This window comes from Lampetra planeri, chromosome 20 (genome assembly GCF_965212315.1).
Source record: "Lampetra planeri chromosome 20, kcLamPlan1.2.h2, whole genome shotgun sequence".
Taxonomy (NCBI): Eukaryota; Metazoa; Chordata; class Hyperoartia; order Petromyzontiformes; family Petromyzontidae; genus Lampetra; species Lampetra planeri.
In genome coordinates, this window is record NC_136126.1 from 4,144,317 (window position 1) to 4,161,005 (window position 16,689).

A 16,689-nucleotide genomic window follows, 5' to 3' on the forward strand; every position below is an offset into this window, starting at 1 on the left:
GTTTTAACGAAGACACTCGACAGACATGTCAGATAAACGTTAAACTCGTCAATAGATGCCTGTTTTGTAATCTCGTAGAAAACCAAAACTTACCGATGACAAATCATGTGTTTCTCAGTGAGTGAGAATATTGAAAACACTGGGTTAGAATCCATAAGTATTTTTTTGGGTTAGATCGCGTAAATATATAAATGTGTTCTAAAAACCTCCCACCACCCGACATAGCCAACGAGTAAAGGTTGTCATGTAAACAGAACATGCCAATTAGTCACTAGTACAGCACGCCCGTGTTGAAGAGCCAAGCCATAACATTTACAATCTGAGTATGACATTTCGCCAGTAATTATAACTCGCTTCATCAGGTGTGCTGTACTAGTGATGAATTGGCACGTTCTGGTTCTGTTTACGTGACAACCCTTACTAGTTGGCTGTGTCGGGTGGTGGCGGGTTTTAACGGCATTTAACCCCAAAAAAAACTATATTATGGATGATATTGGTCATGAAAGCCTACGTGTCAAACTGTGTTAGAATTCCTACATATGAATTTGCAATATTTGTTTTACTTGGGTAGCCTGAGGAATGAATTAAACCGAAGTTCACTTCAAGCCATGGAATTATCTTGGAGCCAAAAGCTTCTTAACTCTATAAAATGTATAAACAGGTATTTTGAATTTGTTTTAATAGCTTACAATAAAATAGTTTGTAACATTTTCAAATCAAATTACTAGAAATGAAGCTGTACATTGGAACACAGATGTTATTCAAATGCAACAGATTATTAAGCCGTTAGCACACTGCACTTTGAACCCAGTAAACCTACGTTCAATAATTCATAGCCATGGCTAACGTCAGGTGGCAAGTGGAAACTGAATCATTCCTCGGTAGCCCTTCTTCGCCAACTCACACTGACCAGTGTGTCCAAGTATGGTGAACAAAAATCCACGACAGACATGGTCTGAGGAACCCTTCATCTAGCAGTGGATGGGCGAAGATACAAACGTTATGCATTTAATCTACGGCCACGATGGGTTTCACAGGTTTCACAAACACGTACCAACATTGTAAACAAGCCAAAGGTCAAAATGAGCATTTAATCTATTTAAAAAAAAAAGCACTCAGATAGATGGCACCGTCGACAGAATTCAGATTGGCCGCCACCATTGTTTGTGTTCAGGTTGAGTCACCTTGACGAGCTCAAAGGGAAAGCGCTCGTGAAAGATGCGATTGATGCGAGCGCCACCCGACAGCTCCACGGTGTCGATCTGGTCTCCGGAACCCTCGATCCTCTTCTCAAAATCAAAGGCAAACTGCTGCACCATCCTGCAAAGCCACACGGCATAACAAAAAAACAACAAAGCTCACACAGTTGCCAACAAATATACAGGGTTTACCTGAAACACTTGAACATCTCAATTATAATTGAAACTCCCTGTATCTGAAAATCACTGTATATTAAATGACATTCTTTTATTGCCGAGGGGGAACAGAATGGGTTTTTTCTGTACAAGCACAGACTTGTTTAATTTATTATTTTCAATCAATCTCTGTGCCTTTGAGGTACAAAGCATATTGTGCACGGGAAAACAAACCTTGTACGAGTATTTTTTTCAACTCGAAAACCTCCGTTTTTTTTTGGAGTATTTGTTTTTTCCCAAAAATTTATTGGAATTGTGCGATTGTCATATTGTTTTGGGGTTAAAAATAAATTATAATCTTGCAGTGGGTCACCCGTGTTAAAGAAGTGTTCATGGAAGCACGACCTCCGAAATTCCTCCAAGTGACCGTTTTATTCACGATAAAACTCAACAAATTCGTCCATAACACTGCCTTCAAAATGAAAGGTATACAATAAGATGCAACATTTTGATCAATAGCCCTTCTTAACAGCACTGAGCGAGGAAATGGTTTTTGCATCCACGCACAAGTGGGTATACTTTCCCACACAACCCTCCAGACCAACGTTCACCACATAGCAATCAAACTAATATTTTCTTTTAAGAGCTGCAATTTCACCAAACAAACGAGCAAAAAAAACTTACTGGGATGAGTTTTTTTATGCAGCCATTGGCAAGTAGGCTGAGATCATCAACTTAACTAGCCTTACTCTTTGGTTTTTTCGGTAAAGTCACGTAGGTAAAAAAGAAAAGAAAGTAAATTAAATCACGACGTTTCGGAGGCAACACAAGTTTCCGTCTTCAGGTGGCACCGTCACAGCAAAATTACTGTAGCCTTGAGAACATGGTTTAACCCAAGGGTGGTCACCCATACTCAAAACGAGGATTTCTCAGTGGTTCCGGCTAAGCATTTGGATCTCTTGAGCCACCAAAGGCGATCGCAAAAAAAACCATAGCTTTTAAAACAAGCAAAAAGTACGTACAAAAACAGAAGTTCATCAAAGGAAGGCTTCGGAAATAACAGGGATAAAGGGTCAACCACACGCTTACTGGAGGAGAGCTTTGGTCTTGCGAGTGGGGTCGTCAGGACGAAAGTTCTTGTATTCCTCCACCTCCTTCTCCATGCTCAGCATCTGGCCCTGCAGCTTGTTCCTTAGCGCAGGCAGTGTGTCACGAATGTGGTTGGTGAGTTGCTGTCAAGAAAAAAACATTCATGAGCAATTAATCGGCAAAAATAGGGCCCGCTTAGCATGTCACAGATTCATTATGTTACGGTTAACCTATATACCCCCCCAAGGTTATCTTGATCATGAGGACTCAAAGTTGACCAGACTTTGTTGTGCTACAACAACTAAAGTTCAAGAATTAAACGAGGTTAGTAATAGTCATTAAAAAGCCTCTCAACGCAGTTAAAGCAATGCGGTAAATTCTGTGTACCACTATTTGTAGTTTTCATAACATCAAAAATCGTATTTGAAGGTTAACTACCAATATCAAATGTTTACTTTTCCTTGCTTATTGAACAAAAATTGTTTTTGTTCCACAACTCGGATTAGCACAGTTGGCTACGTATGGTGCGGTAGAAGTTCAACATATTAGGGTGCCACTCCGTATGTGTGTGGGCAAGTGAAGCTTCTGTTTTCTGCGATCGCACTCTCAATTTGATACATTTAATTACAAAGTCAACGGCTGAGAATCTCATTCTAATGTTGAAATTTACAGGTTGCTAAGAATCATATCTTGTTCTCTGTATACACACTTATAATATAACTCTTTATGTTGATTTGAAGCTTTCTTAACTGCAGGAATCCATACTCTTTGGTTCTTTCGGTAAAGTCACGTAGAAAAATAATAGATCACAACGTTTCTATCGCCACACAAGTGATCATCCTCAGGTGGGATAGAGAATATATAACTCTGTATTGACTTGAGTGCATATTTCAACTCCATTGATGCAACCAGAAAATACTTAGGGATTGTATTTAAACGTGCAGTGATTCAGTTTAACAGGCAATTGAATGTAACCAGGTGTGACGTTGAAAAAAGAAAAAAACTTGAATTTTGAGTGGCACCCGAACAAGAATAATAATCACGATTTATAACGTGCGTCTATTTCACGAATCAAAAGCATTGTACGAATGAGAACTCGGGAGGCATGGACCCAGAGCTCAAAGTACCTCGTGTTTACCTCTGGCAATTACAAACGACAGCCTGGGATCGCATTCATGAAATCGAGGCGAGGCAGAGCACGCTCGAGCTTTTTTGAAAAATGTAATTTGATCAACAACAAAAAATAATCGTCCCAATGTTCCTAACGGTGAACATTTCCCTTAGGCGCACATTACCCTGCTCTGATGCGTGGATCGGAAGCATGAATGCTGACAAAGAAAACGGAATGAGAGCTGAAAGGGCCACAAAGAAACATGGAGAAATGTATGCTCGGGATTACACCGAGATAAGATGGGACGCATTGATCAGGGAACATATGCAAATCAGAGACATTGTCGTGTCTTAGGAAAAGAAAGCGAGCTTCGGTAGGATACATTGCAAGAAGGTTTGATGGCTGATCGACAAGTTTAATGACAGATCGACCAATCAGGCAAGGCAACACACCTGAAAGTATAACCAACACGGAGATGGAGCGAGCAATGGTGTTCGCTCATTGCAGGTGGGAGTTGTATTGTGAACATATGTGGGTGGTGGATATAACGTAGGAAGGCCTTCATCCAGCAGTAGAAAAAAGAAAGCCGATGATAATGTCATCACTGAAAGACGGAACGAGTCGTCTTACCTGGTTGAGGGTTTTCTGCAAGTAGGGTGTTCCCATGCGATCAGCCATGTGCCGGTAAGAAGGATGGGATAGAAAGAATTTCCTCTCGGCAGCCATTGCTGCATTGATGTCTTTTCGGCCATCAATATCCTTCTGGCTGCGGTTCACAACTCCAATGTACCCTGCAAATGTAAGAAACGTGTGACACTTGCCAAACCAAAGTTTGAGACACGTATATAAGTTTAACACGTAGGCTTTCGTGACCAAAATCATCCATGAGAGGTTTTTTTGGGGTTAGATCGTGTAAATATATGTGTTGTTAAACCCGCCACCACCCGACAGCCAACACACCGGTGTGCTGTACTAGTGACGAATTGGCATGTTCTGTTTACGTGACAACCCTTACTAGTTGGCTGTGTCGGATGGTGGTGGATTTAACAACACATTTATATATTAACGCGATCTAACCCAAAAAACTATTATAAAGAGCAATTTCCTTGTTACAATAATTCTAAAACATTTCACAATCATGGTTAGACAACACAGACTAGGAGGACTGTTGTGCAGAGTAGCCTAGCTTTAAGAATAATTTGCTTAAATATTATCGATGTACTGCCAACCCAGGACTGTATTGATCAAGGCTGCTGAAGCGCATGTACAACTATTTTGTCAATCCCCTGCTATAAGAGGGCCTCTCTCCCCACACTATGTGGGTCGTAGGGAGGTTTTTTTTTACCATATTTAACCACGCTGGTCAATGCGGGTTGGTGAAGGCGGAAAGCAGCCGTGGGAGCATTGCAATACAGTGTAATACTTTGCACTTCCCTTTGCTACCCGCCACGGAGCCTCGCAGATACCTATGGCAACCTGGCATGCACGCTATCCAAGCATTATCTAGGCACAACCTTGTTCAGCTTCTTTTATTCTCAGATCTCTGTAAACAAGTGGACAAAACCTACCGATCTCAATAAATTATTATCTGGTCTGAAACAAAGAACATCTATCATTCCATCTGGCTGTGTTTATATATTGCAGGACAGCGAGTGCCAAAAGGGGATTATTTTAAAACAAAAATGAGTCACTGTGTGATAACTCCATCCGACAATAACCTTCCATTGCTACTGATGTCAATGGTTCTATGACATACACTTTACAGAATGTGTAATTTTTTTCCTTGGCTCATTTTAAAAAAAATTCCTTAACTTATCCCAATTGTGCTACTGGCGGCATGTCTTGCGATGAAGAATACATCCATTTGGAACTCTTGGAGCGGTGCTTCCCCTTAGTTAAAAGGGTCTGTTAGAGCAGATTTCACATCTCAAGTGACCACTTATTGATCCTAGGAGATGCTGCACATTCCTACCTGTAAGTCAGCCAAACTACATGCAAAAACAACATTTATTTAATGGGGGTTTTGTACAGTCATTGGTGAAGAGACTAAGACCATTAATGCACAACACTTTGAGAACCCAGTATAATCAGACAGTTGGCCCGGTTCAAACCCAAGGTCTCAAAGGTGCCAGCTAAGCACTCTACCCTCCGAGTCACTCGACCATTTAGGGATTGCGTAATTTGGCAATGATATTCCTGGTAGTTGTTCGATGTAAATAATTAAACCTGTATACGGTGTCTCATTGGATGGAACATTGCCAGTGCGGCCAGATGAGTGGTGTCACCCATGAATGCACTAGGAGCAGCAAAACAACAGCCAAAGTTGCACTTACCCCGACGAAGTGGCAGGAGTTTGTTCTCCAGAATATCTCGTGCATCTGTGCCATCATCCATTAGATCCAGCTTTGTGATGACGCCAATAGTACGAAGACCTATGACAAAATAAAACGCAACAAGGGCACATTCAGAGTACATCGTAAACTTGCACAGTCTCACTACGGTTTCAGCAACAGTGAGTATCAATTATTAAAAACAGCCAGCCACCTTGAGGGTCGACTTCCTTGGCGATCTTCAGAGCGTCCGAGTTGGCCAAGTCAGTGTTGGCGGGCGACACAGCCAAAATGAGGCAGTTCTCCTTGGTCACAAACTGCATGAGCATTTCGCGGATCTGGTACTCGATGTCTACCGGCTGATCTCCAACAGGCACCTTGGTCATGCCCGGCAAGTCGATCAGCGTCAGGTTCAGCACTGAATCACACATGGGAAAATCCAGGTTCACCAGGGGAATTTGTAAACAGGTGAGCATTTCATACATAAACATGAACACGAACCGTTTAGCCTATGCCAATATCATACTAAACTCACCCCTGAACTCATCAGATCTCGGAAGATAAGCAGGGACGAGCCTGAACAGTGTTTGAAAGAACGACCATGATGAATGAAAGTTGTTGCTGAAGAGCTACATTCTCAGGATGGAACTGCAGCCAAATCCATCATTCTCCAATGTATATTCACCAATCCGTACAGACCAGTGTGATCAGGTACTCAAATAACTCCCTCGCAGTGGATTTGATAAAAGGGCTGTAGATGTACTTTATCAAGACTCGCAGGGCCAATGGGCTATTGTCTGGTTACAAGTAGACGATTTTACTCACCCACACAAGCATCTCACATTTTACCATGCACACGTTCACAATGGACTAAATTTTGCATGTGAACAAGACTATTCGCACGCAAAAACACATGCTGTTCTGACACGCGTCTACAGTTCGACGTGTTAACCACCGCCTGCCTCTCCCTCCCCACTGCCGGCCAACACAGGATGCAATGTGAATTTCACGCGCTAGCGCTCCCAGATATTGCAATAGGACTGTAACTGCTGACATTGCACTGGCTAACAGTGCGTTTAAACTTGAAATCGTCATTGGATACAGAAAAAACATTCTCTTTTCAGATATCAACACTATGGGACCTCCTAACTGCATCTGTGCAACATCTCCTGCACCTGCACCTTGTTTACTCAAGCTTCTGATGCGATCCATATTGCACCCACCGTCTCCCAATACAATCTACCATCAATTTCAATGATTGAACAACACACCATCTTCAGGATCCTCCTTGGAACCGTCCGTCGCTGCCTACCTCTCTCCTCTCATCACCCCAACGCTTTGTCAACCTTCAATCAGCGGGAGGTCATTATTCCTCCTTTTCTGCTGTCAAATGTGTGGAACACCCTTCCCCCACCTGGTCATCAATACTGCTGACTACCCTGGCCCCATTATAGTCCAGACTCAAGTCCTTCTTCTTCCCCTCTGCCTGTGACTATTTTATATTTCTCTCCGATTCTTTCGGTAAAGTCACTTAGGAAGAAAATAAATTAAATAATAGAATACGACATTTCGATTGCAACACAAGCAATCGTTATCGGGTAGAAAACAAACCTCGTGAACTTAGAAATACATTGCAATACAACACAGAGTCGGCTAACACAACAGTCAGCACCTTACCTGATTGATTACATTCTTCCAAAGATTGCTAAATTTGAGAAAGAGACAAAACACAGACAGACACACAAGCAGAGAGAGACAACACAGAGAGAGATATACAACAGACACAAAACTGTGTCTATGTTGTGTGTCTCTCTCTCTGTGTCTCTGTGTTGTCTCTCTGCTTGTGTGTCTGTCTGTGTGTCTGTGTTTTGTCTCTCTCTCAAATTTAGCAATCTTTGGAAGAACGTAATCAACCAGGTAAGGTGCTAACTGTTGTTTTAGCCAACTCTGTGTTGGATTGCAATGTATTTCTAAGTTAACGAGGTTCGTTTTCTACCTGATGACAATTGCTTGTGTTGCAATGGAAACGTCGTATTCTATTATTACATTTATTTTCTTTCTACGTGACTTACCGAAAGAACCAAAGAGTAATTCCTGCAGTCAGGAAAGCTTCAAAGCAAGTTTATTTTATATTTATAAATACTGTATATAAATACACACACAGTACACACATGCATCCTTTACAGTCTCAGGATGCATGTCCTACTATTCACAGAGTGACTTCAGATGCAGATTTTATATGAACCCATAATGCATTGCAACGGTCAAAATAACACTCGAGTATTTCACATGCTTAATCTGGAAAAGTGGAGCGGCAGCACAGTTGTTGCCACACTGCGCTCCTAATCTGGTGACCTTTGCCCAATTCCTGGCGAAGGGGCAACATCAGTACCCTGTAATATCTGAACTAGTGCTGGACACCCCCTCACAGCTCGCAATCACAAGTGTCGTAAAGTATGGTGAAACACCTCCCCCCACCCACCATGCTAAGCATGGCATGGCCAGGCCTTTGTCCAGCAGTGGATTGATAAAGAACTGTTAAATAATCGAGATAACCTAGTGCGGTTCTTTCTGTACGAGGGTTCTGTGCCTTACCGTGCGGGGAGTAGACGCGCAGGTTGATGGGAATCGGGGAGATCCCCTTGTTGCTGCCTGTTAGTCGATCCGTCTCCGCCTCGATCTCCGCTCGAACCTCCTCAAAGTCCGTGAACTTCTTCCCCTTGCAGTGCAGGAACTCGGCATATTCTGGAAACATACGCCAGAGCACTGTTACCGATTGCTCAAAAGCACTGCCAGCGGTCTATAATCAAAGCTATCAGCAATTTGCAAGAGCGAATTCGTGCTCCGTCGCCACTTTGATGTCACTGTCTATGTCACCGTCATTCACATTGCGAAATTCACAGGACACCATTGGTTTATATTTTAAATCATGTAGAGAAATGGGACGGAGTGTTAGTACCTTGATTAGTGTCCACTGCACTATGCATCACATGACTTGAGTTTGATTACTGGCCACAGACAACATCAGCAGGGAGTGAAGAAGTTCTGCACCCTCCCTTCATCATCCTAAACTGACCAGCGTGGTGAAGTATAGTAAAACTACCCCCATGACTGTCACGGAGTGATAAGGCCTTCATCCATCAGTGGACTGACAAACAAGTAAGTTTTAAATCTTGACTTAAAGCTTTCGTGACTGCAGGAATTCATATTATTTGGGTATTTCGGTAAAGCCACGGAGAAAAACATTATTTGCTGTATCTATGTGGCTTTACCGAAAAACTAAAAAAATATTAATCAAGTTTTAATTTAAAGAAAGACTGACATAGAGGGAATATTGTTAAAATAGTCTAATTGCTTTCCATTCAATAAGTTCATACACAAGTGGGCCTCCCACACATGGACATACCACTCCTGGGGGAATTTGTAGCCCAGAGGACCCAACCCACAGTGGCGAGGGTGCCACAGTGGCAAGATGTTAACTACCTCGCCTGGTATACAGGAGGTTGTGGGTTCATTCCCGACCCTGACACCTGTATATTTGGAGTTTGCATGTTCTCCCAATGACAGCATGGATCTTTCTCTGGGTCCTCCAGTTTTTACGTCCAGATTAAGAAACATGTGTTTCGAGTATTTGGCTGCTATACATTTCCACAAAGCCACTTCACCGAGTCATCATTTGTGGCCAGGTCATTTCTGAAAAAGAGTTATATAGTGGGCCTTACCTGATATAATAAAAAAAAATTAGTTTAGTTTTAGTGAAACACATAAACTGTTTTGTCCCCCCCATATCCTCCGACCACAACGTTTTCTGTAAGTGCCAGACATGTGAAAAGCCCCCAAAAATATGAAAATAAAAATAAGTGCATATACAGTTTGAAAGGAATGGCTGTAAAAGGAAAACATGCCTGGTAGTGTGATCTTCAAAGAGACAGAAAATCAGATCAGTTCATATGCATGAGTGAGATGGATTGTGGCATTGCCAGACTATGAGGGATGGAAAGATAAGTGGAGAGGATTTCTTGCCAGCAGTTAGTAGACCATTAATAAAGATTTGTACATGCAATCTGATCAGAAGTCCTTGTGGTGCTATTCCTCTGCAGATTTTTTGTTGAAGAATACAGCAAAAACATGAATATTGACAAAGTTAAAAAGTCATCAGGTATTATAATTTAAAGGTTAGTTAAAATTTACTCAAGCGATAATACGTATAACAAATGAACTGTCAATATGTAACTTAGTCTAAAGGTAAAATGAAACAATATTCAACAGGAATGCAAGTAAACTGTGATGTCAGTATGCATCTGACAGTTCTCTCTTTACCTGCTTTACAGAACATCAGCTGCAGGATGAGAGGTCTGCGGGTGACAATTCCAGACCCACGGGGAAGGAAGTCCCTGAAAAATATAAAAAAAATAAAAGATCTTCATGCTGAAATGAACAAAAGATATACTTTTTAATGAGGCAAGGACATAAATGTATGTTTGTGAATAGCACTGATAAGTTCATGTTCAGCCCATTTTCAATCCACTGCTGGATGAGAACCTCCATATACCGTAGGTAGAGCAGTGGTGGGCATCCTGCGGGCTCACGGGCCGCATGCGTCGTGTGGAACCACTCGTGGTGGCCTGTTCTAAGTTTGTCTAAGGTGATGCGTGGGGTTACAATGAATGCACACGCACGATTTCAAGCTTGCAGCCCACCGAGGTAAAGGAGGGCCGCGCATGTCGCCTACGAACTAGTCTAGGGTTGCCCATCACCGCCGTAGAGGGTATATGGCAACGTTTCGCCTCGGTGGTCCAGCGCGGTTGGTGAAGGGTGGGGGGGCAGAGAAGTAGTGAAACAATGGATGTTATTGCACTGTCCTCTACTGCTCACAATGTTCCTCCTGCCCACAGCCGGTGACGCCTTTAATGCACGGTGGTCACCGATCCAACCACTGTCCAAACGGAGTCTGATGTATGTACGTAGAACTTCTTTTGCACCGTATATATCCCAACCGTGTTAATTGGAGGTGCCGATATGACGAGACTGGGCACATTTCAGGTGATTTGATCACAGGCACAAATTAAAATTGTGATTTAATTACGTTATTTATAAACAGAGTAATATCCCAACAGGTACCGTTTTTATCTAGAATATATAATGTCTATAATGATTTGTTATATAACGCCTTAAAAACGTACAATTTCTCCTTTGTGTGACAACAAAAACACACGGCAGGCATCGCACTAGAGAGACGACTTCTCCGTTACTCGGCGTGGAAATTAATTAAATATAGATCACTACAATTATCAGCAACAGTCTTCAATTCCCCTCTTCCACCCAAAGCTGTAACCCATGTGGCAGGCACACTAGTTAGGACGCAACAATGCTTGAAAGCCACAAGCTGACGGACAATTTCAAAGGTCATTGCTTCAGTGCCAGGCAACGTGTTCAGCTGCTGGCAGTGAACAAAAAAAATCAATATAAGGATGTACACGTTAAATGGTACGCACTTATCAAATTCCAGCAGCATGCGTGTCCTCAGTAACGAACAAGGTCAACAGGGCTTTTGTTCCAAAGTGTGCAAGTGTCACATGAAAAAAAGCAAGATTATATATACTAAGGGTATTTTTACATTTAATTTGTAAAAAAATATTTGCATTCATGAAAGCATTCGAAGCCAAAAAAAATAACAATGCCAAGAGAATAAGCGTCACATGAAAAAAAAATAATGATTATATACACTAAGGATATTTTTACATACTATTTGTAATATCTTTTGTTTAAAACTGCATTCATAAGAGTATTCAAAGCCAAACCTAAAACTGTCAAGAGAACGACAATGGCGTTCAAAGAGAACGATTGCGTGGTGCGTTACTGACGCCTCCGGCAAACACTGTACGCAAACGCTTCGCGTCGGGTTTTTCTCAAAGATCAGGGTGTGTGTGTGTGCCACAACCGTTTCAACATTCCCCGCTGGCAAAATAGTCAAGGACACCAAACATGTGCAAATCTCACGCAAAAGGTAAAATGCGATTCACGGACAGAGGACTCTTTAAACCATCGCACATGTTGACATCACCTTCATTAACGGTGACTCGCAGTATAATAGATATGTAATGGTGCCTTGATTTGTCAATATACATTGATTTCCGAGCTCATGTGTGCAATGTACGATTCAATATATATTTCTATACATAAGTCATACATTGGCGTGGGGAGGGTCCTTCATCCATCAGTGCACTGACAAAGGGCTGTACATTACTATTATAATGATCTCCTATGACACAGGCAAGCAGCAGCAACCACAGCATTCACTGCATCATCATCACCACCAACCATGCCCAATCTCATGCTGCTTGTCAGGTATCTTCACTCACCTGCAACCGACCAGTATGGTAGAGTAGGTCACCTATCTCACAATGGCCACGATAAAAAAAATAATGAATCATGACACCCCTACAGAATGAAGTGGTAATAAATAATATATAAAGTTGTCTCTTCCTGTTCTTCCCTTTCTCTCCATTTCCTTTTTCTGTAGTTTCCAGATCAAGCCCGAGACAATTATTATTGATATTATCCTGTTTGTGCTGGTCGTCAAAATTGTGAGCGCTGTGCTTTTTTGTATGTTGTTTAAAATGTAAATACAATCAAATAAGATTTAGGAATGGAAGAAAGTGCTGAAATTGACACAAGTCTCTGTATTGATGGATGTATCAATTAAAATCATAGGGTAGCTGGTCACAAGTTTTTGTTTTAACCACACACTGGGAGGTTAACAATGCAGTCCACTTAAATATGACCCTTGTGTTGTTAAGGACATCAGCTTTGCTTGTAACCAACAACTGAGTAAGAAAAACCCACACTATGGCAATTTTTAAACCAAGGGTGAGCTTGAATCAGAAGAATACATGTGTGCGAGTGGAATTGTGCATGAAGGGAGTACAGCTGATGCATCTACCAGTCATCTCAGTCAGCGAACCCATGGCACCTGGGTCTGTGCGGTGACCTCCTGTCAGCGAGATTTCGACACTTCACGTGACCTCAAAGGGCACCTGGCCTGCCACAGGCGACGTGGCCGATGCCACAGGCGATGTGGTGACGCCAGCGTCACTTAGTGGTGAATGGTGGGTGTTGGTATTGGCATGTAAATGTGTAAATGTACGGCAGCCTTTTGTAAATTCGCTGCTGGGTGAAGGCATCCCCACACCTCTCCAGTGAAGGTTCTCCAAAATCTGGCAAAATGTTGGGATTGTGACTGAACGGATATATTTATTTAAAATTATTTTCTCTGCGATAATTTTTTATTAAGTGCACTTTTTCTCGTTATTAGTGTATTAATTTTTTTTGTTAAGTAGTGGGTTTTTATTTTTGTACGAAACTGGATAATTCATGTGCGGCATTGTGGGATGCAAATGCATGAATGAGGCTATATAAAATGAAATTCGTATTATTATCCTGGTTATGAAATTATCTGACCTTACTTTACCATAGTGGTCAGTGTAGGTTTTATGAAGGCGTGGAACAATTGTTGGAACACAGTACTGTAACAACAAGGGATTTTCTTCACTGTATTTTGTGGCCAAGAACATAGGCCACAGCCTATAACATCTGTTGTGGATGGTCGTCACACTCACATGCGCTGTTCAAGCTCAATTTTGCTTAGCTTCCAAGATCTTGCACGGACTAGGTGATATATGGCAAAGTCAGAGCTCATATTGTGAAAATATAAAAGCTCCAACCAGTATGACTCAATGTTTTTGGGAACTAAACAATTGCGCTTGTCGAAATTTACAAGAAAAAATAGATATCAAACGACAATAAGAGGCTTTGATAAGATTAGGTCTAATGATTTTATGGCAAAGATCAAGAAAGTGGGCTAAAATACTCTTTTATAGACTGAAGAGGATGTTAGCAACAAAAAAGGCCCCAACACTGCATACATACATCGAGATCTGCACTTGTGTGCATAACCATTGTTTAAAAATGCAGGTCCTGAGCGGATCAGTAGGCATGTCTTGAAAAGGAAATGTCCCAGGGGAAATTGCACAATTGCAGGGCACTGGGCCACAGTTCTTTCACATGAGGACAATGGCTGTGTCTGCAAAACCTATTATTTAACGTTGCCCATGCTGCTTTGCAGTGGCACAGATGGCTGAGTGAATGAGGCATGGGAGCCCAGTTGTGGTAACACACTCAACAAAACGGAATCCCCATCACAATACCAAGCACTGGTGTATAGAAAGCACTGATATTATAATATAGTAGCTGGCGGGTGGTGTGTGTGTTGGGGAGCAGCTGTCAGACCAGAACACATGTTTGAGAGCATGCAAGTGCAGAGGTCAACAGGTGAGGGGGGATATTTACAAGTAAGAAAATTGTGAACAATGCCATTGCGAATACTTATTTGTGTATTAGCTAATAACATACCACCACAAGCATGTCTGATATAAGCAGACACATGACAGATGTGTCAAGAATTCACGAAAAGAACCACCCATGTATACAAGTAATGGGCACTGCTATCTTTCAATGAAGTGTTACAATTTCAATGTGATTACAAACAACATAACACTAGCTTGTGAAGCTATTTTAACATTTTGCCTGATGAAGGATATTAGATTCTTTTGAGTAATGTAAATATGTTTTAGGCATTAAAAGTTAGACTCATAATCTATGTTTTATGGTGAGTATAGAAATCTAAGAGTACTGTATGCCTTAAAAAATCTGTGCAATTTATTTGTACCTCATGGTCACAATGTTTTTTCCTGCCATGATACCTTCATGCCACAAGGCCATTGTAAATATTCTTTTTCACACTATTGTTATGTGTTGACGCTTATGCAACATACCTCCATCAACTTTCTAGCTGCTGGTTTACAAAGACTGTTTGGCTTTTGGTTAGACCTTAACTTCCTAACAGGTGGTAAAGCCAGTGTGTAAACGCTACACAATAGTACCTTTCTTATAAAACAAAGTTGTGAAATCTTCAAATACTACAAACAGGTTTCCAAACAAGCGTATGATGCCCACCAAAAGAAAGGGAGTTCAAATGACGCTCAGTCTGTTGCACAGAACCAAGATGGCATTACATTTCAAACTTGAGAACTCAAAGCCACTGGTGAGTGTGCATTCTGATTAAATGGCACGCACAAATGTGAACATTTCACGTGGCATTTGTATTCAGTGGACTTCGTTCAATATACCTGAAGATAGCTCTTAACTGTAAACATCTGCTGTTTATGCTTTGGCCTCTGTCCTGAGCCAGCCACATGACTCACGTCAAAAATAACCTCGCCCCTATCTTATTAATATGAACTGCAAGCAAGCTACTGGAGGAAACTGGAAAAACCACCTAACACTGTACCCTAGGTTTTTTTCTTTTTTGTTGGCGACTAGCACAGGAAAAATGTTTTATCGTCACACCGCAAGATTGGAAAGTGCACACCGATTAGTAGACTTCGATTAAATATTGCGCAAACGCCTGTACCACACAGCTGGATGTATCGTGCTTGTGAATTACAAGTGAAAAGTGCATACACCAAATGATCCACCTCATCTTGAGATACATGACATTATAACGATGCAATTTTTAACCTTTTATAAGGATAAAACTCTGGCCAAATCACCCAAAAGACACCCGATCTCATCAAATATCAGAAGCTAAGCAGGGATGAGTCTGAACAGTGCTTGGATGGGCCAACACCGTGCATGACAGGTTGCTATCAGCTACATGGTTACCGTGGTGGATGTCAGAGGGCAGTGCATCAAATTGTATTGTTATACTGAACTTCTATGACGACCCCTACGTTCCCTGCCCTCAGAATCGCACGGACCAGCATGGTGAATTATGGTCAAATAAGACCCACACGGTGTGCAGACGCCCTCATCCAGCAGTGGATTGACGAAAATACTGTACACGAGGGTATATTGTTGATGTATTAATTTAGAATACCCATAAGACAATTCAAAAGTAAGCAAACCAAGCATGTGTCAGTTTAAACTATGTTTTAATTTGAGTTCTAGGTATGGGCCAAGTGTGACACTTTGGGTTTTTGTTTGGGCTATACTGGGTGTGTGAATGGTGGATCTGGGCACGCATCAAGAAAAGCTGAAGTTCCCAGTGAAGCTACATTCTTTTACGAATTACAATTAATGATATTTGGGATCTAAATACAACTGCATATCAAGACACTGTAAAGACAGTGGTAATGTCCCTTTGTTGTGGAAGGGAGCCAGCCAGCCAGCCATACAGTGGGCAAGAAAGGGAAGGTCGTGAATCTGAACTTGAATAGGGGCAGGAAGTCAACACTGAAAACAGCACGGGGCTTCCGGACTACGTGCGTTGCTAAGTTTCACGGAAGGAGACGAGGGCGCGAAAGAATAACCCTACCAGATACAATCTTGACACAACTCCTGAGTTGTAACCTATCATCATCAACACCATCCTCCAACCAAAAGTGTGCGTGTTTTTTTTATGACACGCATTTGTCGCGAAAACGTGGGACTGTACGTGGCGTTGACCGTGCTGGAGAATGTCTTTCATGTGCATGTTGGGTGGATCCGTTTTCAAGAAGTGTACATGCTCAGCAAGTTTTGATATATATAGCTTCGTGTGTAAGTGGGTCACTTCTCAGGTGTATACGTGTAACAATTGACAGCTTTGCCTCTCTGATTCCGTAAACCATCCGGATTCAATTGAGTAATCGATTTTCTTAGTCTCATTTGTGGAGAGTTTACGTGTACCGTGTACACTACGTCCTGTCTTGTTTGCACTGTGTTCTGGCTGGTGTTTGCCTCTCGTTTTGGTCCGTTTCGTTTG

General features: G+C 41.8%; 1 protein-coding gene across 17 annotated transcripts in view; it reads right to left on the bottom strand.

Annotated features, from left to right (window-relative positions):
• The window catches only part of LOC144724293 (dynamin-1-like), a 58,315-nt gene that overhangs the window by 39,978 nt on the left and 1,648 nt on the right, over positions 1 to 16,689 (bottom strand). For all 17 annotated transcript variants that reach the window (XM_078603292.1, XM_078603291.1, XM_078603290.1 and 14 more), the window contains exons 2-8: positions 10,206 to 10,279; positions 8,481 to 8,630; positions 6,100 to 6,303; positions 5,889 to 5,987; positions 4,186 to 4,346; positions 2,445 to 2,587; positions 1,185 to 1,320 (exon numbers count right to left, since the gene is read on the bottom strand). In XM_078603292.1, coding sequence (XP_078459418.1) covers positions 1,185 to 1,320; positions 2,445 to 2,587; positions 4,186 to 4,346; positions 5,889 to 5,987; positions 6,100 to 6,303; positions 8,481 to 8,630; positions 10,206 to 10,279 — 967 coding nt within the window. The remainder of the gene's footprint in view (positions 1 to 1,184; positions 1,321 to 2,444; positions 2,588 to 4,185; positions 4,347 to 5,888; positions 5,988 to 6,099; positions 6,304 to 8,480; positions 8,631 to 10,205; positions 10,280 to 16,689) is intronic.